The sequence below is a fragment of the Phoca vitulina genome, unplaced genomic scaffold (assembly GCF_004348235.1).
Source record: "Phoca vitulina isolate PV1807 unplaced genomic scaffold, GSC_HSeal_1.0 scaffold26, whole genome shotgun sequence".
In the NCBI taxonomy this organism is placed as follows: Eukaryota; Metazoa; Chordata; class Mammalia; order Carnivora; family Phocidae; genus Phoca; species Phoca vitulina.
In genome coordinates, this window is record NW_022589729.1 from 9,634,403 (window position 1) to 9,661,782 (window position 27,380).

At 35.4% G+C, this 27,380-nt stretch overlaps 1 protein-coding gene across 1 annotated transcript in view; it reads left to right on the top strand.

Moving 5' to 3' along the window:
• The window catches only part of USH2A (usherin), a 682,897-nt gene that overhangs the window by 387,805 nt on the left and 267,712 nt on the right, over positions 1-27,380 (top strand). Inside the window, exon 37 of the mRNA XM_032422367.1 lies at positions 17,709-17,888. Coding sequence (XP_032278258.1) covers positions 17,709-17,888 — 180 coding nt within the window. The remainder of the gene's footprint in view (positions 1-17,708; positions 17,889-27,380) is intronic.

Below are 27,380 nucleotides of genomic sequence, written 5' to 3' on the forward strand. Positions count from 1 at the left end.
TTAAAATTAACACCAGGGGCACCTAGGTGGCTCAGTCGTTAAGCATCTGCCTTCGGCTCAGGTCATGATCCCAGGGTCCTGGGATCGAGCCCCACATCGGGCTCCCTGCTCAGCGGGAAGCCTGCTTCTCCCTCTCCCATTCCCCCTGCTTGTGTTCCCTCTCTCGCTGTGTCTCTCTCTGTCAAATAAATAAATAAAATCTTTAAAAAAAAAATTAACACCAGATATATTAGGAACGACAGCTATGGAAAAAGCTGGTGCTCGAAGCCAGGATTAATATGAAGACCAGTAAGAACACAGGGAAAACAGAAAAAATTACTTTCTCCCCGTTTCTTTGGGAAGCAAATTTCTCTTCTGCAAAGTAAGAAATTCCTGTTAATAGACTTTTGCATAAAGTTCCAGCACATTTCTAGGGATGTAAATACAAATAGAAACACATGGGAAATAAAAACAAAAAAAACAAAAAAAAACATTTTACTTGTAGTTAAAAAAGATTATTGCTGCACTGTTGGTGAAAATATGAATGGGCAATAATAAGATGTATGTCATTTCAAACGTTTGGCTATAGAATACATACTCACTGAATATATTGACACCTCTGATTGTATATCATGTCATGGCCAATAAAGCTATAGAAATATGTAATTAGGAGATATTCTTCCACAAGAATGGAGTTAAGCATTAATTTATCAAAATTATTTAAGAACTCATCTGCTCTCAACACTCACACAGCAGCTTATTGAATTTGTGTCTCATATCTAATTGGCTATTTTCTTGACATAATGAACAAGTACAAACTCTATGCTGTTGTGTCTGTTGAAGCGGCGACGTAATGATGAAAGGCAAATCCCAGTCCTGGGCGGCACAGTGGCGGGGAGTGGAGTCCACAGAGGCAGGAGAGAACGAGAGAACACCGGGTCTCTGTTCTCGCCGCTGAAGCTCGTGTTTTAAACCCTGCTGGAGCATCTCTGTGTAGGAGTCTCTCCGTTCTCCTGCTTCATAAAAGGAGACTGTTCATCAGCAGATTACCCCCCAAAGTATTTTACTGTGGTTTGTGGAAGACTTTTGAGTGGGTTTTGTTTTTTAAATCAAATGGGAGTCTTTAAAGCATGTACAAACGCTCAAACCATTTTCGAACTCACACCATGGCTGATTTCGGGATTTCTAGTACACAGAGTGAGGTTCACCGGAAGACACCAGCCATGGAGCAGATATATAATATTTTGAAGCGATATTGTATACCACTAATATACCTGTCAGGTGTGGGGTTTTGCATGCTTTTTGTCATGGCAAGTGTTTAGTGTTTGTTGAATAAATCACATTATTATAGTTGGTTTCAGATATTTCTAAACTGAGAATAAAACCATTATACCTAATTATCTGGATATTGGATAAAGAGGCTCTTGATAGATAAGTGTCAGCTATCAATTAATATTAGAAAGAAAAGAAAGAGTGGACTATATAGAGAAATAGAAAAAAATCTAGCCCTCTCGGACCAGCCTCTGAGACAGAGTCCTACAGCTGAGCTACTTCTGTGGGGTGGGTCACAGGATGGACCCCTTCGATGATGGTGGGTTAGAGTGTTACAAGGATCACAAACCTTATGTTTGGCTCCTTAGAAAGTATTCTTAGATGACTCTGAAATCATCATGCTGTATACTAAGAACAGACCAGTGAGAACTAATATTTCCCAACTTTTTGCATGAAGTTATCAGATCAATGAGTTACTTCTCTCAATCCAAAAAACAGAATCTAAGAATGCTAGCAGACTATTTAAGAAAGCACAATAAGTTTATATAGTTTTCTGAGAATTTGCTTTCTTTGTTTGTAAATAGGTTTGCATGTAAATCTTACTCTTTTTTTTGTAGTCATACTCCTTTGGGGAGATATCAAAAGGACTTTTATACCTGAGGAACACATATCTAAAATACTAGAATTAAATTTGCATATTTGTTCATTTATTCATTAATTTGTTCATGCCACAAACACATATCTAGTTTTTATGGAGCAAGACAGAAATTATGATAGGTACTAGGTTATAGTGTGAACGAAGGAGACAAGGTCCTACACAGAAAGGGGTTGTGGTTTATAATGGGAGAAACTCACAAATAATCACATAAAAATATAAAATTGCAAACTTTAAAAAGCATTAAAGTGAAAGGATATGTCACTAAGATTGCATAAGAGGGAACTTAGTATAAATTGGAGGATCAGGAAAGACCTTTTCAGCAGATGATATTTAAGGTAACATCTAAACACTAACTCAGGGGAAGAATATAGGAAAAAGGATTCCAGAGAAAATGGTATTTGTGAAGGATGTAAAGAAGGTAAAATTTTGGAGAATTTGAGAAAATGAAATAAGGCCAGTGTGACTGGGACAGAGTGGATGAGGAACAGAATGTCATAAGACTGGTAAGAGCTAAGCAGGAGCTACTTCATGAGGCATCCTGAAGGATATTTTAAGCATTTTGGCATAGAAATGCAATGTAATTACAAAGGATTATCAATATTTTTTGAGTTGTTATACAGATGGATATTACTTAAACTTAGTAGCTGTAGGCTTAGATTGGAATATTTTGTGCTCTTCAGAAATACTTTTGTCAAAATAGTACTAATTATAAATGAATTATATTTTCATTTGGTTGGCATCCAGTCCTTTTTCCTATGGGGATATACATATGTGTATATATACCTGTATGCATATACATAATATATTTGAGATCTTGCCACAAGCATTTTGTATCCTACTTTACTCATTTAACATTGTATCATGAGTATTTCTCATATCATGTAAAAAGCACCCATAAAAAGCATTCTCAGTAAGTACATAATATCACTGGTATGGATATACCAAAATGTATTAGCCATTTCATTGTTATTGCATGTTTAAGTTTATTATTTTTACTGTTAGAAAGAATGTTTATTATTAACATATAATTCTACATACATCCTTAATATATATTGCTAAAAAAGAATTGTTAAATTAAAGATTGGTAATATTTTTTAAGACTCTTGATAGACATTAGAAAAATGCTTTCAAGAAAAATCGTATCGGGGCGCCTGGGTGGCTTAGTCAGTTAAGCATCTGCCTTCAGCTCAGGTCATGATCTCGGAGTTCTGGGATCCAGCCCCGCATCCAGCTCCCTGCTCCTCAGGAAGCCTGCTTCTCCCTCTGCCTCTGCTGCACCCCATCTCTCAAATAAATAAATTAGGTCTTAAAGAAAAAATCATATCAATTTCATGTCCCCTAGCAGTATACAAATATGTTTATCTTTCTGTAATTATATTAATTTGATAGGTAAAAATGATAAGTTGTTTTAATTTGCATTTCTTTTATTCCTATTGAGATCAAACATATTCTGTATGTTTATTATTGTTTGTTTGTCTTTCTTGTTCACACACTTTACTCAGGAGATTTTAGAGGTTTTTAAATTCGTTTTTTATCTGTATGGAAGCTTAAATATTATGAATAGTAATTATTAGTCATTAGAATGTCAAAAGTTCAGTTTGTCTTTTTGGCATGTTTATGTGTTTTAGGGGCACCTAGGTGGCTCAGTCAGTTGGGCATCCGTCTCTTGATTTCAGCTCAGGTCATGATCTCAGGGTTGTGGGATCAAGTCCTGCATAGGGCTCTGTACTCAGTGCGGAGTCTGCTTGAGATTCTCTCCCTCCCCCTGCTTATGCTCTCACATGCTCTCTCCCTCTAAAATAAATAAGTGAAATTAATGAAACAGGAAATAGTGTTTTATATTTTTGATAATGAAATCTCTGCTTATTTTTATAAAAATATTTTTTCTCTATCCAGAGTTAAAACATTATGTTGTTTAACTTTGTTACATTTATCAGAGATTTAAATTCATATGTATGATGATGCTAATTTCTGGGCTATTTATTCCTTCTTTCATATCTCCGTTTCTCTTTGAATCATCACTATGACAATTTAATCTTTGTGCTTTCAACATTTTAAATATTTAGAAAATACCTTTGTATCTTATAGTTCCCCTCTTCTCCCTGCAGCTTATTACTCATTTTTGTTAAAAGATCTTAGTTCTTACATGTATATTTTTCCAGCTGAACACTAAATTGAGTTGAAAAAAATGCCACTGAGATTTTTAATGGACTCATCTTTTTATAAATTAATTCATTACATCTTCTAATATTTCTCATCCAGAAATGTGTTATGATTCCATTTATTTAGGTATTTTATATCTCACAATAAAATTCTGTCATTTTTTTCATAAAGACCCTATATTTCTTATTAGGGTTATGTCCAGGTATTTTGCTTTTTCTTTTTAATTTACTTTTTCATGATTGTGCTTGTTTATTTTTAGTGTAATATTAAAAGAATCATTACTGGTATCACATCTGAGTTTTAAAATATACCATTTTTACCAATACTTTCTTTAAACATTTATAAATCTCTGAGTTCATTTTTCCAGCTCTATTAAGACAAAATACAGAGGTCCTTACATTCTGTGAGTCCAGCCCACTCAGTTATGTGAATTTAGATGTATATAACATACTGACAGACAAGATGGATGCTTTTACTGTGAACAAAAGGGGCTTTAATTTAAGTTCCAATCACAAGTATAACGCATACAGCATGATTATTTCAGGTAAACCACAACCAAACTTTGACTAATTTTCTGTTTCCAGAAATTCATTTGAGAAAATTAAAATAAGCTTATAAAGTAAATATAAAAGGTTTAACATATTTGTATCCATTGTACCAATTGAGAAAACCAGCAATTCCTCTTTTTGGAATTGTTTAATAGAAATAATTAGGCACACAAAAATATCTGTAAAGTAACGTTCCTGGAAAAGTTTATTTGCGTAACAAAACTTGAGAGGACTGTTCCTAAATGTCCAGCTATGTGGATTAACCACATTGTGGTGAATTCATTTTAAAGATTATGCAGATGTACATTTATTGATAAATATGCAGTATTGCAGCTACAAAACAATACTATAAAATTCTGGAAGTGTAAAATGTAATAATATATTTATATGTATGTGTGTGTAAAAATATGAAAGCATACATACCAAAATACACCAAAATATTAATAAGGTGACAATGATTATCTTAAAATTTTGGGTAATTTTAGTTTTTCTCTTCATAGTGTCTGAGGTAGTCTTAAAATTTACAATAAACATATATTTCTTTTATAATCCGACAAAGAAGGAATGAATGAAGGCAAGAGGAAAAAAAAGAGGAGGGAGTTTGTAGCACGTGTTATCTTATAGTAAAACTATTGGAAGATTTTAGGAGGCAATAGACCCTAAAACTCCAAATCTCAAGTGAACTTGGGAACAAAAGACTTGACTTCATTAAGCATGGGGAGTTAAACATCTTGGGCCTTGACTTCTTTCAAAAGCCTAACCGATTGCAATTACTGTTTATTATCTTCTTGCTTTTACTTGAATCCCTTAAACTTAAAGTGATTCACTTTCCCTTTTCCCTAATAATTTATTCCTTTATGATAATAGAGTTTCTTAATATCTTTTTTGATTTGTACTCTCTGTTTCCTGTCTAATGATTTACTTGGTATGGCAGACGTGCAAAAGTTATCGTATTAGAAAAATTATTATGCTATAATAATTATGGTACCGTCAAACTGAATTAAATTATGCTTCATTGTAAATAGTAAAATGTATTAATTTTTTTAAAAGCCTTTTTATGCCAGAGAGGATAAATAAAGTTACCTTTATATACTTTCATTAAACACCATGACAGTACAAGCCACATTGACAGAATTGATAACAAATCAACTCACTCCTTCTCACAGCAATCCCTTCCACGTAGTTCTGAAATTAGCTTTCTCAGGACTATGAATTAAATGCAACGTATTTAACAGAATCTGTGCATTCTATGAATAAGAGTTTCACCTTCATTTTGTGTGAATATTATATTTAGGTAGATCTTGGAAGAAAGTTTCCTTCCATCGTTTTAAGATGAAAATGAACTTGCATATTAAGTGTGCATTCTTGTTTTCCCTTTAGCATATCACAGCAGGGCTGTCCAATAGGCATACAAAGTGAGCTATGCATGTAATTTTGAATTTTTAATACACATTTAAAAAGTAAAAAGGAACAGCTGCAATTAACTTAGTAGTCTATCTTGTTTGAACAAATATACCCAAAATATTATCATTTCAACAGGTAATCAAAATCTTAAAGTTAATGAGATTGCATGTTCTTTTTCTCATACTAAGTTTATTTGTATATTTTACACTTAAAGGATACTGCAATTCAAATGATAATCTTGATCAGAAATAGTTGATCTGTATTTAGTTTTCATAACATTTTCAATTAAAAAAGTAGATTCCCATACCAACATAATTTAAAAATTTTCTAGTAACTATAAATCACTTACAGGTTTTAATTTAACTTAACTAAAATTAACTAAAATTAGAAATTCAGTTCCTTGGGGCACCTGGGTGGCTCAGTCGTTAAGCGTCTGCCTTCAGCTCAGGTCATGATCCCAGGGTCCTGGGATCGAGCCCCGCATTGGGCTCCCTGCTCAGCGGGAGGCCTGCTTCTCCCTCTCCCGCTCCCCCTACTTGTGTTCCCTTTCTCGCTGTGTCTCTCTGTGTCAAATAAATAAATAAAGTCTTTTAAAAAAAAAGAAAGAAATTCAGTTCCGTAACCACACTAGCCATGTTTCAAGTGCTCAATAGCCACATATGGATAGTGGCTATTACATATGACAGCTCAGGCTCAGAACATGTGGGAAAGATATCAGCACCTTTTGTGAAAAGTGAAAAGTTAGGCCAATGCCAAGCTATTGGGAACGTGTTGTCTACTGGATTTCAGAGGACGTAAGGTAACTGATGTTTTTTCTCATTAAATCAACTGTTTGGCTGGTTGGCTGAATTGGTAATCAAACAGTTGCTCTGGGTCTATGAACAAATCATCTCATTTTTTTTAGGTCCTTTAATATTTTTTAAGGCTAATATTTGTATGTGCCTCAATCACACTGAAAGCTGTCTCCCCAGGATATTCCTGTTATCCTCGAGACAACCCTTAATATAACTGTTACATATAAAATTTTGAGTAAAATAAAGAGCATCTACATTAAGGGAAAAAATTAAATGTAGCTACTGAGCTACCATATTTTGTTCTTACTTCTCAACTGTCTTATAAATCATGTAAATAAGTACAATAAACATTTATTGAGTGATTCCATAATACTTTGGATCTCCAGGTCCATCATTTGTGATGACACATAGAAGTTGGTCCGGGAAAGCTAAAAGTATGTCGTATGTCAAATGACGCCTTCCATCAAGTTTAGAGCACCATTTCTTTCTTGACATTACAACTTAGTGTAATGGCACTTGGCAGTATAGGCATTTCTGATATGACTTCTTTTGGCTAGCTCAGCATTCTTAAAAAATAAATAGTTTTTTCACTCTGTGATTGAAAGGGTTAAATAGTACCAATTCATTACCACTCACAAAAGGATTTATTTTGTTCTCATAAATCAGTTGTATTCCACATTTTTATTATTCCCTTGGGTGAGCTACTCCAATTGAAATCAATACAAGTGCAAGTGACACAATCAATCTAGATATTTGATTATGGATTGGAGATCCCCAGGTCTGCTTTTTTAGCCAGTTTCTTTCTGATCATCAACCCAAAGAACTAACTATTCTTATTGGCACCTATGACTTATGAACATGTTTAAAAAGCAGATAATTTTCATTTGTATACTGATGATGGAAGCCTGCAGAATGAGCAGAGATTAAAAGGTCAAGACTTAAAATATGTAACCATAGTGTTGTTAATAAGCTGTCCCAATTTTTCAGTATTTTTCTTAACATAAAGTTAGCTTTAAAATAACTTTATTCTTTTTTTAAAAAATACGAATTAATACAATTGGTGGCTGTAAACTGCATTCTTAGGCTACATTAAGTAAGTGATTAACTACTTCTCATGACAGAGACGTTACCTGTTTTCACTCATTTATTTTAGAACTTAACCACACTAACTAGGTTAATAAGAAAACAGTTAAGGTGAATAAAATGCCTTTGAAGGGATTCAAGCTGGTTCTTTACATTTCCATAATTATCCAGGCTGGAAAGCCACCATCGAGGGATTTAAAAGAGAAAAACAGTTCAACTTTAAATTAGAGAGCAAAATTGATTAAGTTGTTGCTCAAGAGGGCAACATTTATATATCAAACTCTCTTTGCTTTACAAATAAATTTATATCTTATGATCCTTTACATATTGAATGCTTATTTTGGGACTCATGGTACCACATTATAGTTCTCTTGCCTCTGACTCTAGCCACCTGTTCTTGGTTCTTAAACCAAATTTTTGCAAAGGCACAATTATACCATTTTGTAACTCATTTTCTTATATTTAGGATAAGGCAATATTTGGTACACTTATCTGATTATTTCCTTAAAATAAATTCCAAGGCAATATTAACACTACATTTTCTTCTTTCAGCAAATATGTCAGCCTCATTTAGCCCTTTAATTGTTTTCACTGAGATCTGTAGGAAAGAGGATGTTTTGTGTTTTTTTGCAAATTACCTCTGGAAGGCACATAAGTTTCAAAGTTTAAAAGAAGTCCTTCAGAAGCAGTTGAAACAGCAAATCCATCCTTCTTTCATCCAGAGTCTTTAATTATTCTTCAGTTACTCTTGTTAAGCCTTCAGAACAGCAGCTATCCCTGCAGTCAAAGCCATGCACTTGGATTTCCATCTACAAACTTCCTGGGCATGTGGAATTAGGGACTGTCTATAACAGATTTTCTTCCTGCTTCTTCCCTTTTCAGTAATTTGCATGTATAACTGCTGTATAATGAAAGCTGTTCACAGCCTTGATGACAGAATAGTGCAGTGGCATAAGATAGGGCTCTGTCAATACAGTGTTCTTTCCACATACACTGTTCCATTCTTTAAAAAGAGTTTACTCAAGAAAATCAATCTAGAAATTGGCAATGCCTCTCTTTGTACCGGAAGGCAGCACATTTTTAAAGAGGTAGTCACTTTAATTATTCAATGCAGAGGTGAAACTTTTCTTTAAAGGGCCAGAGAGTAAATGTTTTACACCTTGCAGGCAATATGGCCTCTGCCATGACTACTCAGTTGTGCAGTCATAGCATGACAATACCTAGAATACAAGTGTCTGTGTTCTAATAAAACTTTATTTACAAGAACAGGAAGCTGGCCAAATTTGACCTGTAGGCTGTAGTTTGTGGATCCCTGGTTTTATTATAATTTATTTATAAATTTAAATACAATTTATATATTTTCCTTGTGTATTTAACTCTTTCATGAGGCTTTTGATTTTCAAAAATTATGTATGCTAACTTAAAAAGTATGTAATATAGGAATGACAATGAATCCCACTCCCTATAAATAACCCATGTCAACAAATGCAGAACATCATTTCCATCCTCTCTCAATTCATGAGTGGTTTCTTGGTAGCAAACAACAGAAACAAGTCTGGTTAATTAAGGCAAAAATGAATTATTACAAGAGAACTGAGCATTTCAAAAAGTTGTCAGGAAAGCTGGAGAGTCAGACTTGTGTGGAGACCACAATTAGCTTGGCCCAGACAAGCTTGGCCTCCCTCCCACCCCCGCCTCACCCTCCCCCACTCCCAGAGCAGCACAACCACTCAGTGGCCCTGGACAATTGCAGCTCTGCTTCTGCATTCTCAACAGTTCTAGAGACATCTAGAGGAACCCCTGACTGACCTGAGTTACTGTTTCATTCCATCAAGCTTTGTAGTCCCCAGGTGGCAGCATCTAATTGGCAGCCCTGTAGTCAGTATCCACGTGAGCTCCAGCTATCCTTGCTTTAAAAAAAAAAAAAATCCTAATTATATTTCTGATCATTTTCTTTGAATATATCTATCATCTTCTCTTTTGTTGTTATAATCTCTTGATTTTTTTTCTTATGCATTGATTATGATTATCTTAAGGCTTTCTATCATGCCATTGATTTTAATTTTTAGCTGTTTCTATTGTGTTTCTTACTTTTTCTAACTTTATTAGATACTTAATGATTTTTTTTCTAATTTCCAATTTGTTTTCTCCCACTCCTAGTAACACCAGCTTCTTCCCCCAACTCAGCACAGTGGTCAGTAGAATGGCCACTCTTCCTATTTCTATGGACTCAACTCAGTTCATTTCCCTTCAGACTGGAGAAGACTAGTAAGAGTTCCAAGAATTTTCCTTGGTTTTTATTACTTACTCTAGGAGCAGAATTAGGAACTGTGCTATGCTGAGCATAAATGTACCATATCTTCTTTTGTTGTGAGGTTTCAAAATTAATGTCATTAATTTGTTCCTTTTCCTTTACACATTTGCTCCAGGATTTTCAGCTGTTTTTGTTAATACTATTATTTTTGTTCTCCTAGTTTTTTTTTTTTTTTCCATTTTGAAAAGCATTTTGGAAAGGTAATTCTGTCATACTAATATATCCATTCTTATCCAAAAAAACATAAACTTTTGAAAGTTCACAATTTATGCCTAATTCTCTTTTCAGCAAGGTGATTCATTTCCACAGTTTGGAAACCGTAACACACAGACTCTAAGATAGCATAGGATTATCCCAACCTCCTGGTACTCACACTTGTGTAATCTCTTCCCCTAGCGTGTAGTCAAAACCTGTGGCTTGTCCCTATCCAATAGACTGTGGCAGAGAAGGTAGGATGTTAGTTCTGTGACATTACATAAGATTGTAACCCATCTTGCTGGGAGACTAGCTTCCTTGCTGGCTTTGATAAAGTGGGCAGCCATGTTGGGGAGACCCAATTGGAAAGAAATGAGGGCAATCTCTAGGCAACAACCAGCTAGCAACTGAGGGCCAATAACCTTCAGGAAACTGAGGCACTCAGTTCCAGTAGCCTGAAAAGAACAGAAAGCTATCAACAACTACCTGAGCTGGAGGTGATCCTTCCCCAGTAGAGCCTTGAGATGGGACTGTGGTCCCAGCCAACACCTCGATTGCAACCTTTTGAGATCCTAAGCAGAAGAGCCAGTAAAGTGTGTCCAGGCCCCTGACCCACAGAAAGTATGAGATAAGAGATATATGTTGTTTTGAGCTGCTCAGCTTGTGGTAATGTCATTACACAGCAGTAGATAACTAGTACAAGAACACAGGACAATGTGACGGCAGCGCATAAGGCAGGCAGAAGTCACTACAGAACATGATATAATTCTCACCTGAAATTGATGTTCTCCTTTAATGGAGTATCTGTCTCAAGCATATATGTCTAACTAACTGAAAAGAAAATTGTAAGCATTTCGTTAAGAATTGGGGATAAGTTGCTCAGTGATCAATAATGATTGTTGAGCTATGCATTTGATCACGGTAGTACTAGAAGTTCAGCATGGTCCGTGTGTTTAGTAAGGCTGTCCTAGAATTCCAAAAGGAAACATCAGCTTCTGCTAATCACTTAGCAGTGTTCATGTCCAGTATTTACTCTGGAAGCTGTAGATCACTTTCCATGGTAGCATAGTTTCCCAAATGGTAGCATATTTTCCCAAATAGCTCTTGGCTGATTGAGATAATGGCAGTAGTTTGTTCATTTGGGAAACTAACACTTTGTCCAAATGGGGAAAATATAAATCAAAGTAGAAAAAAATCTGACTTTTCAGAGTATAACATAGTTGATGAAAATGGACCATGCTTCCCTATTTTACCACAATCATAACAAACCTCTTAATTTACTCTTGTGAAGTCTATCTGCACACACACACACACACACAGTTCTTTTCTGATATTAATAAAATGAGATCCATTTAGGAAAACCTGACTGGTATATAAAGCAAAATTGATGAAAAGAAACCATGCTCCAAAGGACTTTTTTAAACGATATTTTAAATATTTGGAAGAGTAATTGTACAACATTAGCAATAGTCTTGCCCATACATTAAAAAACAAAACAAAACAAAAAATCCTCAGTATTTACAGAACTCTTAATGCTCTGCATGATCACAGACTCAGGGCAGGGGTTTCTTAAGCATCTTTTGGTGAGTTGATGAAATATTCTATGGATTTATTCCCTGAAGTATAATTGTCATTCTAGCAGAGTGACCACTCTAAAGAGGAATCAAAGAAGCACAGCTTTTACTAGATGACAACTAATTAAAAATCACATTAGAGTAATTACAATAATGGTAAGAAATATGATGCATTAATAGAGCACTGTCCTTCTCAGGGTGCTGAGTCGCTCACAGGTTACTCATTTCTTTCTCTTTCAAAATGTTCTGTGGAGAAGACAGCTACGTCTTCTATAAATATTTCCTATGTTGGCAACAATTTAAGGCCAGGAATAGGTCTCTTTAACCATATGTTAACTTAAATAGGAACAAATACCCAGTGCCATTCAGATCTCTGCCAAGGTGATATCTGTGATCGTAATGGAGTTTGGAGGATGCACGTTTTGGGGAAATTATTTTGGGGAAAATAATTTGAAATAATAACTTCAGAAATAATAAATAAATGTAATTTAAATATTAACACATGCTATAGAGTGACCTAGAATTATTAGCTCACATTAAAGGCCTTATTCACCACTTTGCCCAGATCTGCGGTTTGTCATTCCATGTCTTTTGATTTGGGGATTGGCAGAATCCCGTGATAATGAGGTGGAGCTGAACAACACTAAAATTGAGACCTCAATACCAGGAAAATATAGCATTTTCTTTTTACCGCAAGAAGTGGGAAAATTAGTTAACACCTTTCCTACCTTAAGGTGTAATTGGATTCAGAAAAAGGCTAACTTAAAGCAGGACCAGGTCTGACATGGAAAATCCTCACAAGGTAACAAGAATCAATTTGGTTTGTTCACTGTCATTTCTCATTATAATCTTTGTCATGAGAATGGATTCATGTTGTGCCATTTTCTGTTCTTGTTACAATCTTTGTCACATGAATAAGATATCAAGATGCTAATGCCTGGCATGCAGTCTTCTGTATGTGATGATACCGTACAAGACAACGCTGGCCTTTGCAATATTATGTGTTCTGATTGGTTGTTCATTTCACCTCTTTTCCACAAGTTAATAAGGCTGTAAAAAGGAGAGAACCGAAATGGCCAGCCAGTCAAATTATAGAATATTGAAAAGGTCAGAGCAGTACAGCACAGAGGAAAAAAAAATTATGGAATATATGGTGCATTAAAATTCTTGTGACAGTGATTATAACATGAATGGGAAAGGATACCTATTTATGTTATATCAATCTGGAGAACCCCATAGGACAATATTCCTGAGACAGCAATCATTTACGCATCCCTGGATCATATTTATCTATTTACACTGGTTTTTGCTTAAAAAGATAATTGTTTAGAAAATATCCTACTGTTCAACAAATAACATTAAATGTAAGATTTTTTAGCCTTAAAAAATGGGCATGAATGCTATTAACATTTTTGTAAGATTTCATATCTGAAGCTAAGAAAATGTTCTTTACAAGTAAAATCTGTTGGGCATAGATTTATGTTGGCTGTTTCCCAATTTAACACTTTTTTCTTCAGAATAAAGTAGAAAACTAGGACTGAATGAATTAACTTCTTAGAATGTAGAATATCCTGAGGCAGCATCCAGGAGTTTATTTGAAAATTTTATGTGATCTACACAAAACTTGTTTCTTTTTTCTGTTTGTTTTTTTGTTTTATTTATTTATTTATTTATTTATTTATTTATTTATTGCTTGTGATGCATGATGTTGGACAATATACAAAGGATCTCTCCTTCCCCTGTATCTTCAGTGGTGAGATTGAAAGGGAGAGAGAGAAATACTTATCAGAAATCCTGAAGTGATGGTTCTCTGATGTGCAAAATGACTACTCATTTTAAAAATTATTTTATGTATATTTAAATGTTTCTTATAGAACAATTTACCAGATTTTTTAGTCTGTAAAAATAGATCTGGTTTAAGAGTCCACTCTATACTTTCTGAAGATGCATTATTTCACAAAGAAACTAAACATTTTATAGCCCAAAGCTAGAGTCTGAAGGCATCATTATGTCAAAAGAGACCTAATTATTTTGGGAAACAGAGAAAATGAATTTTGATCATTACTTTAAGACTAGCTTGAACATGGATTAAATAACCCTAAAATGAGTTGTTCTACATACTTAAGAAGAATCACCAGTGATTCCTGGGCCCTGCCTTCGAATAGTCTCATTTGGTAGGTCTAGAGTGGAACTGAGCTCTGAGGATTTTGATAAAGTATCACCATATGACTTTGATGTAGGTGGACCCTGGAACACTAGTGTAGATGATCCCATCTGCAAAGTGCTTAGTGTGACCCCCAGGTTAAAGCCCAGTGGTGCTGACCACAGCCAAAGAGGTGGATGAGGGGAACTCTACTTCAAACTCAGTGCCTGGGGGCAGTGTGACGACAAGCTGTGGTTCCAGAACACAGGAGCTTAACTGGGCCTGCACCGTCCACTTATACTTACAAATAGGGTCAGCGCCGAGGGTGACCAGACAGAAATGGGCACCTATGATAGGAAATGCTTATCATTTTAGCATTTTCTAGCTTGATCCTTGAGGCCGAACCAACGGGGCTGAATTTTCCAGCCCACTGAAAACAAAGTTTATGCAGTGAAAAGCAGTAAAGCGAGACCCTCTCAAGAGCAGGGGATCTGAGGACTTGCATTTTAAGAATTTTCCCCCAAGATCTCAGAACTCAAACTGGTCAAGTTCAAAGGAAGAAAGAGAAGACAGAACAAAGTGGAGAAAGAGCCCAAATCTGTGGATCTGGTTTTGGTTTTGAATCTGGGGGTTTGTGAGCTTTCCCGAGGGTTAAAATCCTGCTGGTTGCTCTAGGCCTATGAATGGAGCTGCATGTGAGCGGGGATTGGGGAGCATTGGACTCACTCAGCTGTGTGGTTCCTGGAGATACACAAGTTCTTTTTTGAGCTGAACAAAATGGTTATGTAATTGCATACTTCTCATAATTATTGAGTAATTATATACTTCTTATAATTACTGAGTAATCATTGTTCTATAACTAGAACTTAATGTTACAACTAATTGTATAATTACCATGTATTAATGTTATCTGGGAAACTTAGAATAAAGTGGTATTTAAAAATTTGCCCCTGCCATGCCATTTTCAAAGCTAGCAACAGTGTTTGTTTTACAGCTAGAAATTTGCTTCAGAAACAAACAAAATATAAGGGAAAAAACCCTCACCAATATTAAAATCATAGATGTTAACTCCTTGTTCTTGCCTTTGCACCTGGCTTGAAATTTGTAAAATTGTATTCTCTTGGCTTAATTTTAGAACTCTCATCGTTATTTTGCAATCTTCAATTTTTCGTAAGGTGTGCACTGTTACAGTACTTCAGACATTATGGGAACTTGAGGTCTTCAAATGCGGATAATGTAATTTTTCTTCAACAGTGCTTACCAGGGATTGAGAGTAAATCTGAACCAGGTTTCTTGAGTGCAGTAACGATGTCTTGTACATCTTGAGCATATTGTTATCAGAACCTAGCAAAGCCTGCTCTCTGCATGCAGTTGGAGTCAATAATCTGTCTAATCAGGTTGACTAGTTACAAAGAACCTGTGAGCGCTAATAGAGTGTCATGTGGAAATGTCTTTTCGAGGCCACTTTTGAGGTTTCAGAACTTCTTGTTGATTATGTGTTCCACATAGACATCTGTGGTGTCTATTTCCATTTTAGGAACTTAAAACAAATCTCAAGCAGTGAACATATCTTTATTTTATTTTACTAAAATGGAATAGAAATTATCATCCCCATGTTTTAGCCCTTAAGTACCATTTATTCCCTTGGGAATAAACCCCTCCTTTATGCCAATTTCAAGTTCAGAGTAATAAATTCTTGCATGACACTAGGGATTTCTTCTGGTTATGGAAAACACTTAACTTATACCTGTGTATTTTGCAGAAATAATTTTTTTCAGCTACATCCTTCTTCCCAGAGCTATTATAAGTATCTTTTTAAATTTTTTGTTTTTTTTTTTAAAGTTACTGTCTGCCTTACCCACATTTTATGAAAATGCTCATAACTAGATATGAGATCCTCTTTCACATCATTTGATCCTTTATTAATTATAGAGTATATAATTAATTATAGATGTATAACCTTATGGGACAATGACCTAGTGGTAACAGATGTGATTAATGTTGTTTTGTTCATTGAAAAAATTAGAATTTTGATTAATATACATGTTGGGTGGGAGAAAGGGAAAATGTAATAGGTAGGTAATTGCTACAGAGGAAGTAAAATACAGAGTGTATAATTCTTAATCACTTGCTAGTTGTAAATGTTTGTGTGGAACGTATCAATTGTATTACAGCAAAAACAGTCACACTTCCTAGTTGCTGTAGATGAATACCTGTTATATGCTGGGTAATGTGAAGAAATGATCTCACTTAATCTTCACAGTAACATTGCAATCAAAATATTATCATTCCCAGCTCACAGATGAAAAACATGAGGTTCAGACATACTGAGTAACTTAGCAAAGAGCACACTTTTCAAGAATGATAAGGACAGGCTCAGATGCAGAACTTTCTGACAACCAAATTCATGTACTTTTCCTTGCACCATATTCTGCAACAAAACTGTGTCAAAATATGATATTTTTGGTAAATACTGCAACTATTAAATTCTGTTTACCATACAACGCAAGATCATTATTGGTATGTGGCCATCTTTTAATTTTTAAGCATTCAACCAATAAAGATTGTATCATTATCTGGAAATATTGCAAATATCCTTTCCCCTTAAAGTCCAACACCGTGTATGTTTTTTATTCATTTGCCTATATTTGTAGAATTTGTGTGGGGGAGATTAAAGGGACGTACAGCAAAAGTGTTTTGGCAAAGAAAAAAAGGCTATTTGAGGTAAATATTACTATTCTGCGTGACTCTTCTGTGTTTTAGGAATAATAACTAAATTTTACTAAATTTCAGCAATATTCTGAAAAATTCACCTCATGTAAACTTTTCAGGGAAGCATCGAATGTAGACAATGAAATAAATGTTAGGACAGGATTTTCAGTTATAATCTTTTCCTTGTTTTAAGCCTAATTTCTGACTCTTCTGAACCTTGAATGTAATTCATTTGTGTGGGAGAGGGAGATCAAACCCTATTACTGAGCAGCAGAATTTTTCTGTATCTTAGACATGCTCTATTTGAGAATGGGTTTGCTCAAGTTTTAGAAGGATGGTGGTGGTGGAGCTCAGTGACGGTACATTGATGGTGATCCTTGGACACAGTCAGGCAGTCTCTGGTTTGGCATAGAGCTAAAAACAGATCTTCTGATCAAAGTAGACACAGACTGCTTTTCAGCATATTCTGGCCAATTCCGATTTAAAGGGGTAATAGGAAAGCGTTGTACCTACCTCTCAAGGAAAACAAGCAACAATTACCCCAATTGATAACAAATGAAATATCTGCCATGTATAATTTGAATATACTATTTATATCCAGAACCACTCTAGATGGGGGAAAGAGTGTGATTTCCTCCAGTTTGCACATCATATAAAATCCAAGGATGAAAAAAAAAAAAAAACCCTCAAACAATTGTAAATAATCCATCATGGGATATTTAATATGTCCGTGTCGAAGTTTCCCTTACATGCATGATACTTGTGAACAGCTTCACTCTTAGAATAACAGTTCAGTTATTTTGATCACTATGATGAATGAATGAACTCTTAAATATACACTAATTTTCAAAATTTTCCTTTTTTATCAGCAGGTAATAACTACACTCTTCTGAATGGCACACAAGCCATGCACCGTGGTGAAGAGACCAACCGTTGGGTACTCATCAAGGGGTTGGTTCCTTTTACTAACTATACTGTACAAGTGAATGTTTCAAATAGCCAAGGCAGCTTGATGAGTGATCCTGTAACATTTGCAATGCCACCAGGGGGTAAGTCTATGAACAACTTGGCTACATAGATTTATATAAATGCTCTACTACTAAGTCTCCACTGAGTGCTTGTTTATTGTGAAAATTAATTTTTTCTTTTTTTAGAACTTAGAAGCTCAATCGTATTTCTGGTTGTTTGGGTTGTGGTTGTTTTGTTTGGTTGAGACCCTTTTATTGATTTTTTTATTGTTCTCTTGAGACCACTTTCATCTTGTACTGTGTGTATGCAAGGGTATATATCATACATATGTATCTCTTGCTTTGCATGTTAAAAAGACTGGGAAATTTTTTTTTGTTTGAGACTTCATTTAAATCCCAAACTTGTATTTTCAGTTTGAGCTTTGGTTCTCCTTCCTGGTTTTTTGAAGAACTTTATATATCTATACCTTTCCATTTGCCAAAAAAAGGGCAGTGTGCAGCAATAGAAAAGGAAAGCCACTCACACCACTGGAAAAACGCCTTTAACTTCCATGTCCTAATGATTAGAGTTCAATAGTGTCACTTTTATACTTGAAATGTGATACAGCTAAGATATTTTTATTTTAACTATCTGTATAAATAACTGATTTAACTTATTTAGATATATTATTTTGATCTGAAGTCAACCCCACCCTTGTTTTAACTGTTGGTGGGACTAATTGCTAAGAAGAAAACTCCCTGTTAGATTGGTATGGACAGCCCTTGAACAAAAAAGCATGCCTCAAAATAATAAGATCGTGATTCTCAATGGAGAGTTCAGGAATGTCAGTTTTCTGAAAATACTAAAGGCATAGGACTCCAAACCCAATGGCTGTCTTGTAGCTCAGCTTCAAACACCAGTGTGCTCTGGACTAGGGGAGAATGTCGCTATGTTGTTAAACAGCAGGACTGGATAAATACCTCTCCCACCACAAAGGGTATAAGAGCAGCAAAAACCTCATCACGAGAGGACAATGAAGAGTTAATCTGTGGTTTGTATAGACCGCTTCTCCCAAGGAAAGATTTAATACCTGCTGTATCATGAAAACCCCTCACTGTTATCTACCTTTCATGACATTATAAGACTTAATGAATAAATGTTTACCAAAACACCTGAAACTCTAAATGGCAGAAGCCACATTGTTTAAGAATGCTTGAAAGAGACAGTTGGAGCTGAACGACTCAGTGTCATGTTTCGTAAACCGATAATAAAAAATGGGGATTGGATTTAGATAGGGGCTTGTTTAAGAATTGAGACCAAAAAACCAAAACAAACAAAATCAAGCAAAGAAACCTTAGGTATTCGTATCTTCATTTTTAAACCTAACTCAACATGCTGGAAAGGACAGAACATTTGATGACTCTATACCTTAGTATATAATACCCTTTATTCACATTTAGAAATTAAACAGTAATTAGTGCCTTAATGGAAAATTTTAAATTACACAGCAATACCTTCTTAACAGGATATATAGGAATTTAATGAGTTATATATTCCTTTTATGGCATTCATACTGCTTTATATGGTTTGTAAGTTACAAACCATCTAAAGTTACATCACATTCATAAAATAGGGCGAATTTAATTCATTGTTCATGCACTTCGGAATGCCTAATAATTTGGGTCAGTATCTCTGTGTGCATGTATATATACAATTCGGTTAAACATAGCAAGCTTCTCATGCAAACTCAGTATGCAGCTGTGGCTGTATGTGTCAGTGGTTAGTAGAAGAGTTAATATTAGGCAAACAGGAAGAACTAAAATTTTCTTTCTAGCGGCACAATCGACCTGAAGTCAACTGCTGAGTTTACTTTTATCTCTACTCTGTGGACGCTTATTCATGCCATTACCATGCTCTTCTGCAGGCCCATACTCTCTGGGCATGATGCAGTTATTCACTTTCTAAAGTCAGAAATCCAGAATTTGGGAGATGGCCCTTCACCAAAAGAGGAAGCAAAATGTCTTCAAAGACAGACAGTGATTTGCTCAAGTTTATTGCAGCCATTAAGACATACTTTTTTTTTTAATCATTAGATTGTTGTTGATTACAATTAGGAAACTTATAGCTTTGAAATTATCTTTTTTATGACCTTGTGGCAGTTTAAAGGTGACACCTCATTGATTAAATAGGTTTTAGTTCATGCTTCCTTTTACTTAATGATCTGAAAACATATTATCCTGATTTACACATAAAATCATGCTGAAAAGCATGTGGCATTCACTAGAATATGTGTGTTTAAGTAGAATTAAATTAGTACTGAGAGTTATTAAAGAAATCTTCCATGCCTTTGTCCAGTGAACTGTGCTTCGTACCGAAATGAATAATAAATGAACCTATGTACAGAAGTGAACCAACTTATGGGCAGAGAAAGTTCTATATGCTATTTACTTTTCCATTATATTTGGATTGTTACCATTTCTGCTGTTTCCTTGATTTCAATATTAGGTCTCTTTTTTTGGTGATGTGGAATTCTTACTTTCAGTGCTGGATTATGCAAGATTTGTAATGATAATACCCTTAGTTATGTTTTCTTCTCAGTGTAGTTTAAAAATATAATAATAGAAGGCTTGGACAAAATAGACATGCTATTTTTTTTCTTGATCAAATGTTTGCTATCAAATGTGGCCCAGAAAACTGCCTTGACCCCCTAGATCTGGCCAAATCCTACTCATTTTTAAGGTTTCAGCTTAGAAATAGGTCCTTCACAAAGTTGTGTTTTACCAACCGAGGCCTAGATAGGGCCCCTAGGTGTCCTAGGGTACAGTCACATTATAGTGAAATGATCTGTCTGATGGGACTGTCACAGTCACTGGTTATAGGATCCCACACAGCGGGGACTGTTTCGTATTCGAGTTTTGATCTTCAGGGCCTAGACCAAACCTGGCACGTCGTAGGTGCATAATGAATAATCTGTGAGTGAATGAATGAATCAATCAGTCAGTCCAGATAGCTTAATTAATAGTTTTAAATTGCAAGCTTCTCATTGCTCAAGCTTGCTCATGCCTCATCTTCTATCTGAACAACCTTCTATTGTAACCAGCTATGGAGAATATGACCCCCTCTGCACACTGTTGTCCACTGTACGAGTACTGTGCTCATGCCGATGTAACTGGGGGCGCAGATCAGAGGGCAGGAGATCAGAGGTAAAAAATACTCTCAAATTGCACCAACCCATCGCTCTTCGATTCCCTCCCTATGGTGGTTACTTAGGTAAGCATAGAATAATGGATAATTTACACAGGAATTTGGAAAGAAGAGGTGAGGGAGGGCACAGGGTACAAAAACTTTTACCCTGGTAAATCATCTCTCATTTGATGGTTATGAAACATCTTATTTGATACCAGCTTTCTCTGTTTTTCTGATGAGAAAAAATAATGACGAATATGTAGTTTATACCTCAGGAAAGCTGGAAAAAAAAATTTTAAAAACCAGTCTAACAAGATCTAATCTCAAACCCTAGTGAATTCCATCAGATCTCCCTGTTTCATTGCTCTTGTGTTGTTTAAGAAAAATAATTTTATTTAAAAAAATAAGGCTCTCAACTTTGACTAAACAAGCAAAAAAAGAATATGATTAAACAATCTTATAAACAAAAGTTATTTTGAAGATGGAAATTAAGGCAAGTGGGATCGTGGAACCAAGAGCTCAGCACAAAAATGCACAGTGGCAAATCCCAATCGTACACACTTTTTATTTTAAAAATTTGTTTGAAATATTATTTGGTCAACTGGAGGAGTCTGGGGGGTTATTTTTCCTTCATTTCTGTAGCATATCTCTAACCACTTCCATGCTCAGGTTTTTGTATTTCTACAACTACTATATTATTTGGTTGTTTATAATAACATAATGCTCATATTTAGCAGTAGGATATTCATAGAAATGAAGAATATATTTAATCTGAGCTCTTGAATAGCATTATAGTGAAGGTTCAAGAGTTCTAGGAAAAAAAATTAAAAAAATAAAAATGGAATCCAAATGTTAATCCATAAATATGAAACTTTCCTGTGACCTTTACCCCTTCAAGGTCTGGAGTTACTAATGGGGTTAGGATTTCAACTCTTAATGGGGCTCAGTGCATTAGTGTTTTGTATGCATGGAATTCAGCATTCAGTTTAATAAGTGGTTGACATTGGTGATGTCCCTTAATTTGCTTAAATCTAATTGGCTCTTTTATCAGTCAAACCTGTATGGATTGGCAATTGATCAGAAAGGGTCAGCCATGACTCTGCATGTAGTTAAAGGATGGAACCCCCCTCACCCCTCCACCCCCCCTACCCCCGTTAAAGTCACAGTTGCATGATAATAAGCAAGGGAAGAACAAATGAGCTTAGAGGAGGAAGGCAAAGAAGCTTAGAAGTTTTTCAGGATCTTCAAGTTCAGAACAAAGGCATTATAGAGTATATAAATTTTAAATACACTGCATTTTGCCTCCAGACTTAAACCTTTTTTTTTCCAGATGAACTGAAATCTTGTCTGAAACTGTCTTTGTTACATCAAAGACCTACTCAGAAAGCTAAAAGAGACAGAAGAAGCATAAAAGGGCATAGTTTAAAATGATTAGTGACAAATTCCATACTGACGAGCTAGAAACAGATTTTTTATGAAATTTTTATATTTTTCCAAAAGGAATAATTTTATTCTATTTATCTTTCTCTGAACTGCTTTATTGTAAGAGTGAAAGGAACTCAGAGCCACCCGAGTTTGTGAACTTAATCTGGTTTTCTAGGACGGTAAATAATTTGTCATTTGTGCTTTCAAATTGATGAGAATTATTATAACCCACAGACTTCATAAAAATACTAAGCTTGAGGAACATGGTTCTTTTCCAAAGGTGGGTTATTAGAAAATCAAAAACTGAGAAACGCAAAATGGTTGTGAGTGGTTTGTTTTAGAATTTGTTTGAGTTTGTCTCTCCTTCTCTTGACCCCCAGCCCACCCCCTACCACCTAAAACATCAATGAAATAAAAGGAGTGCAATCCATTTGGAATTAATAGTTAGGCACATTGTAAAAACGTAGACTCTGGAATCACACAAACCTAGATTTCAATCCACCTCTTTCACTCACTGGCTGTGTGACTATGAGCAACTCACAAATATATCTGAGCCTCAGTTTGTTCATCCATAAAACTAGTTCAATGGTAATTCCCACCTGATAGAGGATTAAACAACACAATGTATGTAGTGTGCTGGAAAACTGGAAGCTGGAAAAAAAAAATTTAAAAACCAGTCTAACAAGATCTAATCTCAAACCCTAGTGAATTCCATCAGATATCCCTGTTTCATTGCTCTTGTGTTGTTTAAGAAAAATAATTTTTTCTTAAACACAGTGCCTATCTTGATAAATATTTGGTCCTTGCTACCTTCTTTGTTCTATTCCACTGCTAAGACTCTTTTTGAGTCTCTTGTGATATTGTGATTCAGAAAAAATACGTGTGTGGTCTTTGGCCCCATTTCTGGCAGAGAGTCCTTAAATCCCTTGGAATTTCCTGGGTGATGAGAGCTATAAAAGTGTCTTTTGCTATGTTACTAAGGTGACTTTTGAACCTCACCTAAGGGTAGGGGTTGGTTTCCAGTGGTGTCAAGCAGGTGATTAGAGTATTGGAACTTTCCGTCCTACCTCCTCTCCTCCAGGGAGGGGAGAGGGGCTGGAGGTTGGACCAGTCTCCAACGGTCAATATTTAATCGATCATGCCTGGGTTATGAAGCCTCCATAAAAACCCATAAGGATACAGTTCAGAGAGCTTCCAGGTTGGTGAACACATGGGTATTTGCAGAGAATGGCCAGTTTGAATAGGGCATAGAAGCTCCGAATCCCTTCCCACATACCTTGCCCTAAGCATCTGTTCCTTCTGGCTGTTCCTGGTTGTATCTTTTGTAATAAAACAGTAATCTAGTGAATATATGGGTTTCCTGAGTTCTGTGAACTGTTCTAGCAAATTAATGAAACCTGAGGAGGGGGTCATGGAAACCTCGGATTTATAGCTGTTTTGTCAGAAGCACATGTGGGGAGAGGGAGCAGTATTGTGGGACTGAATCCTTAACCTATGGATTCTAACACTATCTCCAGGTAGAGAGTGTCAGAACTGAGGTGAATTATAAGACATCCAGCTGGTGTCCAGCACCATTGGAATTGGCTGTGCAGAAGCCTTTTACCACTGAAAGCTGGACAATGTCCTAAAGGGAGGATGAGTGAAAATAAGAGTCTTTACACTCTCTGGGGAGACCTCCTACATTTTGTCCTCCTATACCCCACATTTATCCCTCAGAGCATTGACATAAATATCGACAGGCCAGTAGCCCTGCTAAGGGCTGGTTGTGATGTGTATTGGATGATGAAGTAAAGCAAGAAGGATGAAAAGTAATTTTCCTTTTAAAATAGCTTAAATATCTCCCTCCATGACCTCTGGATCATGATGTGCAAATGATTTTTACATCAAGCTCTCATTGGTTATCTTGGGATTTCAGTGGGCAGAAAAGCAGCACATTTTTTCTTAATAGAATCTCTTCTGTATTCATACCAAGCCACTTATGAGATACAATTTTTATGATTATTTTTTATTTCCATTATATGTATATTTTATTCATAAGTAAATGCTTTCATAACTTTGTTAATGCTAGCTAAAAGAGAGGAGTTTGAAATTTTTGCTAAATGTTTTTCACCATTTCCTAATTTTCCTTATATATATATATTTTTAAAATGTTGAATCTTGGAATTCAAAGTGTATTTCATTTTTCATTGAATAGGAAAGTTTAGTAATCGTTCAGACAATGCACTTTTGAATACCTAAATGAAATCTTTGCTTTTTGAAAAGTAACATAATGTTTCCCCAATAATATTGCTAAAAGAATAATATATGTTAGCCACTGATTTCTCATAGGTTGAAGTATGGAATTAATTTTTGTTTAGACATTAAAAGACTGGAATGCTTTTACACTTATCTAATACTATGTAACAAACCACCCCAAAACTTAGCAATTTAATACAACTATTCTTTATTATTTCTCATGATTGTACAAATTGTCCATTTTGGAAAATCAAATGAAGTCTCCTGGAAAGTATACTGAAGCTGTGAAATTTTGCCCTTGAACTAGAGCTGTTGAGTATCCATCTTGGTATGTTACAGAATAAATGGAAATTTTAAAAATTAATCTAGTGAATCAGTTAAGAGTAGGTAGGTAAAGAGAGTACCTACTGTATACCAGAAGGAAAAGGAAAAAGTATAAAAGGGAGCTGAATGATGATCTACCCTAGGAGCAGTCTACCCTAGCGGGGCGGGGGGGGGGGGGGGGGGGGGGGACAGCGCTATCAAATTCTCTGAGGTTACATGTTAGAATAGCTCTGCCTTTGAAAGAAAAGAGGAAGAAATCATTGATTATATTCCTTCAATTGATTAGGAACTGAGTCTGAAATTTTTGGCATGACTTAATCGGTGAATTTATTTTTCTCCTTCAGTTTTTAAAAGAAAGTACAGAATTTTCTCTCCTTTTTTCTCTTCTCAACAGAAATCCCTAAGACCTTTTATTTATTTTTTTATTTTTTTACTTTTTTAAAATTTTATTATGTTATGTTAGTCACCATACAATACATCATTAGTTTTTGATGTAGTGATCCACGATCCATTGTTTTCGTATCACACCCAGTGCTCCATGCAGTACATGCCCTCCTTAATACCCCTCACCGGGCTAACCCATCCCCCCTCCCCCCTGTTTGTTTCTCAGGTCCATAGTCTCTCCCATGCTAATCTTCTCTGTATCATTCCAGTTTTAGTGTGTGTGCTGCCGAAGCGAGCACTCCCTAAGACCTTTTAAAAGGAATGGTGTGGGTACTGCTGTGGACCAATCGTAAGGAGAATGGTATCCTTTTATGACAGAATCTCTAAGAGAATTAGAAGCAATTAGAAACTCAAAAAGCAGGGAGAGACCAAACAAAACAAAACAAAACAAAACAAAACAAAAAAAACCCACCAAAAATAATAAGAGCTGCAAAGGCAAACTCCGTTTTATCTCACACTTGCCTTATCTAACACAGCCCTCATTTGCTGTAGCACTTGAGAACTACAATTTCTAGGCTTTCTAAAATCTCTATTTAGTACAATGCCAAGATGCTACTTTTTGGTGTTTTTATGAAATTAATAGTACTAAAAATTGTAAAACTTTACTTGCAGTGTGTAAATAAAGATTGCATCAGCATGTGTTTTCTGGTTTTTATCGCTCTGGATCCACTTTATTTGCAAGATGTTTAAGTCGAAACTTCATCGTGCAGGTGGCCATGAGACATCTTAAAAATGAAAAGAAATGAATATGTTTAAAATAAACTGTAGGTTAGAAACCGAAATAAACAGTAGGCTAAAATGGTATATTACCTTCTGGGGGTGGGGGAGGGGTTGAAGGAAGGATGAGATTAACTGCCTTTTCTAATGTAAAAGTCACAATGAACATACAAGATTGTGAGGCACAGCCTTCTTTAAAACAACAACATTCCACCATGTAAACAGATGGTTTGTCTTTACCTCCAGTATATTAAAAGCTTTACAATTTATATTGCATTCAGTTCATATGCATCTTTAGAGTAGTTGTGCATAATGTTGTACCTCTGTGCATGTCTTCCAAATGTGCTATTTTTCTCCTGGGAAAATCAACCTGTTGAAAGTAATAAAGTAGGCAGATTCAATGAATAAATAGTATTTAAATTCTTAATAAAATAAATAGTGTACTTTTGAAAACATATACCAGGCCATTTCGTTTAGCCTGTGCCCAATTCCAAGTATGTTATGAGAACAGACAGTTATTTATAACTGTCTCAAACATGCTGTCAAATCCTTTCAGGAAAAATCTTACCTTTACCTTTTTTTAGAATAGTGAGTTCACCTTGCTGTTTGTGTGTGTGTGTGTGTGTGCGTGCGTGCATGTGTGTTTGTAAAATTACATGACATAAGCCAAGGAGAAGGATAAATTTCTATATCATAATTTGTGAAATTTTCCTCACTTTGCATGTCACCATCTTGACAATGAGCTTCCTCCTTACAAAAAACACTTTAGAAAGGGACTAACTTCTGAGCCATCAAGAAGATGGAAGCAAACTTTGAAGTGTGCTTACCATGGACTCAACAAGCCTCCAGCAAAGGGCTGCCAACTTCCCACATTTGCATACTCTCCTGTGGTTTGTATAGAAATACTCACGCCCACACACAATTAAGTGCTATCTTTAGAGCATCCTGGGGCAAGAGAGAGAGACAAAAAAAAGAAAAAGAAAAAAAGAAAAAGAAATCACATTTTTCCTACTTTACCAAGGGAGAGAGGTGGGAAGTATTCTCTCTTTAAGTTCCATTGATATTTAAAAATCATATTTTTAAAAAAGAATAAGTACAATTCCCCTTTCTGTTTTTTATCTTGGTATAAAGGTTATCTATAACTTTAAGGTTAAAAAAAATCATGTCTGTCTGACTGGCTCCGTAGTTTGAAAGCAACTTGAAGTTTTATTTGAATTCTTATAGTGCCCTAAAGAAATTTTTGCTTTATTTTTTTAAAATAA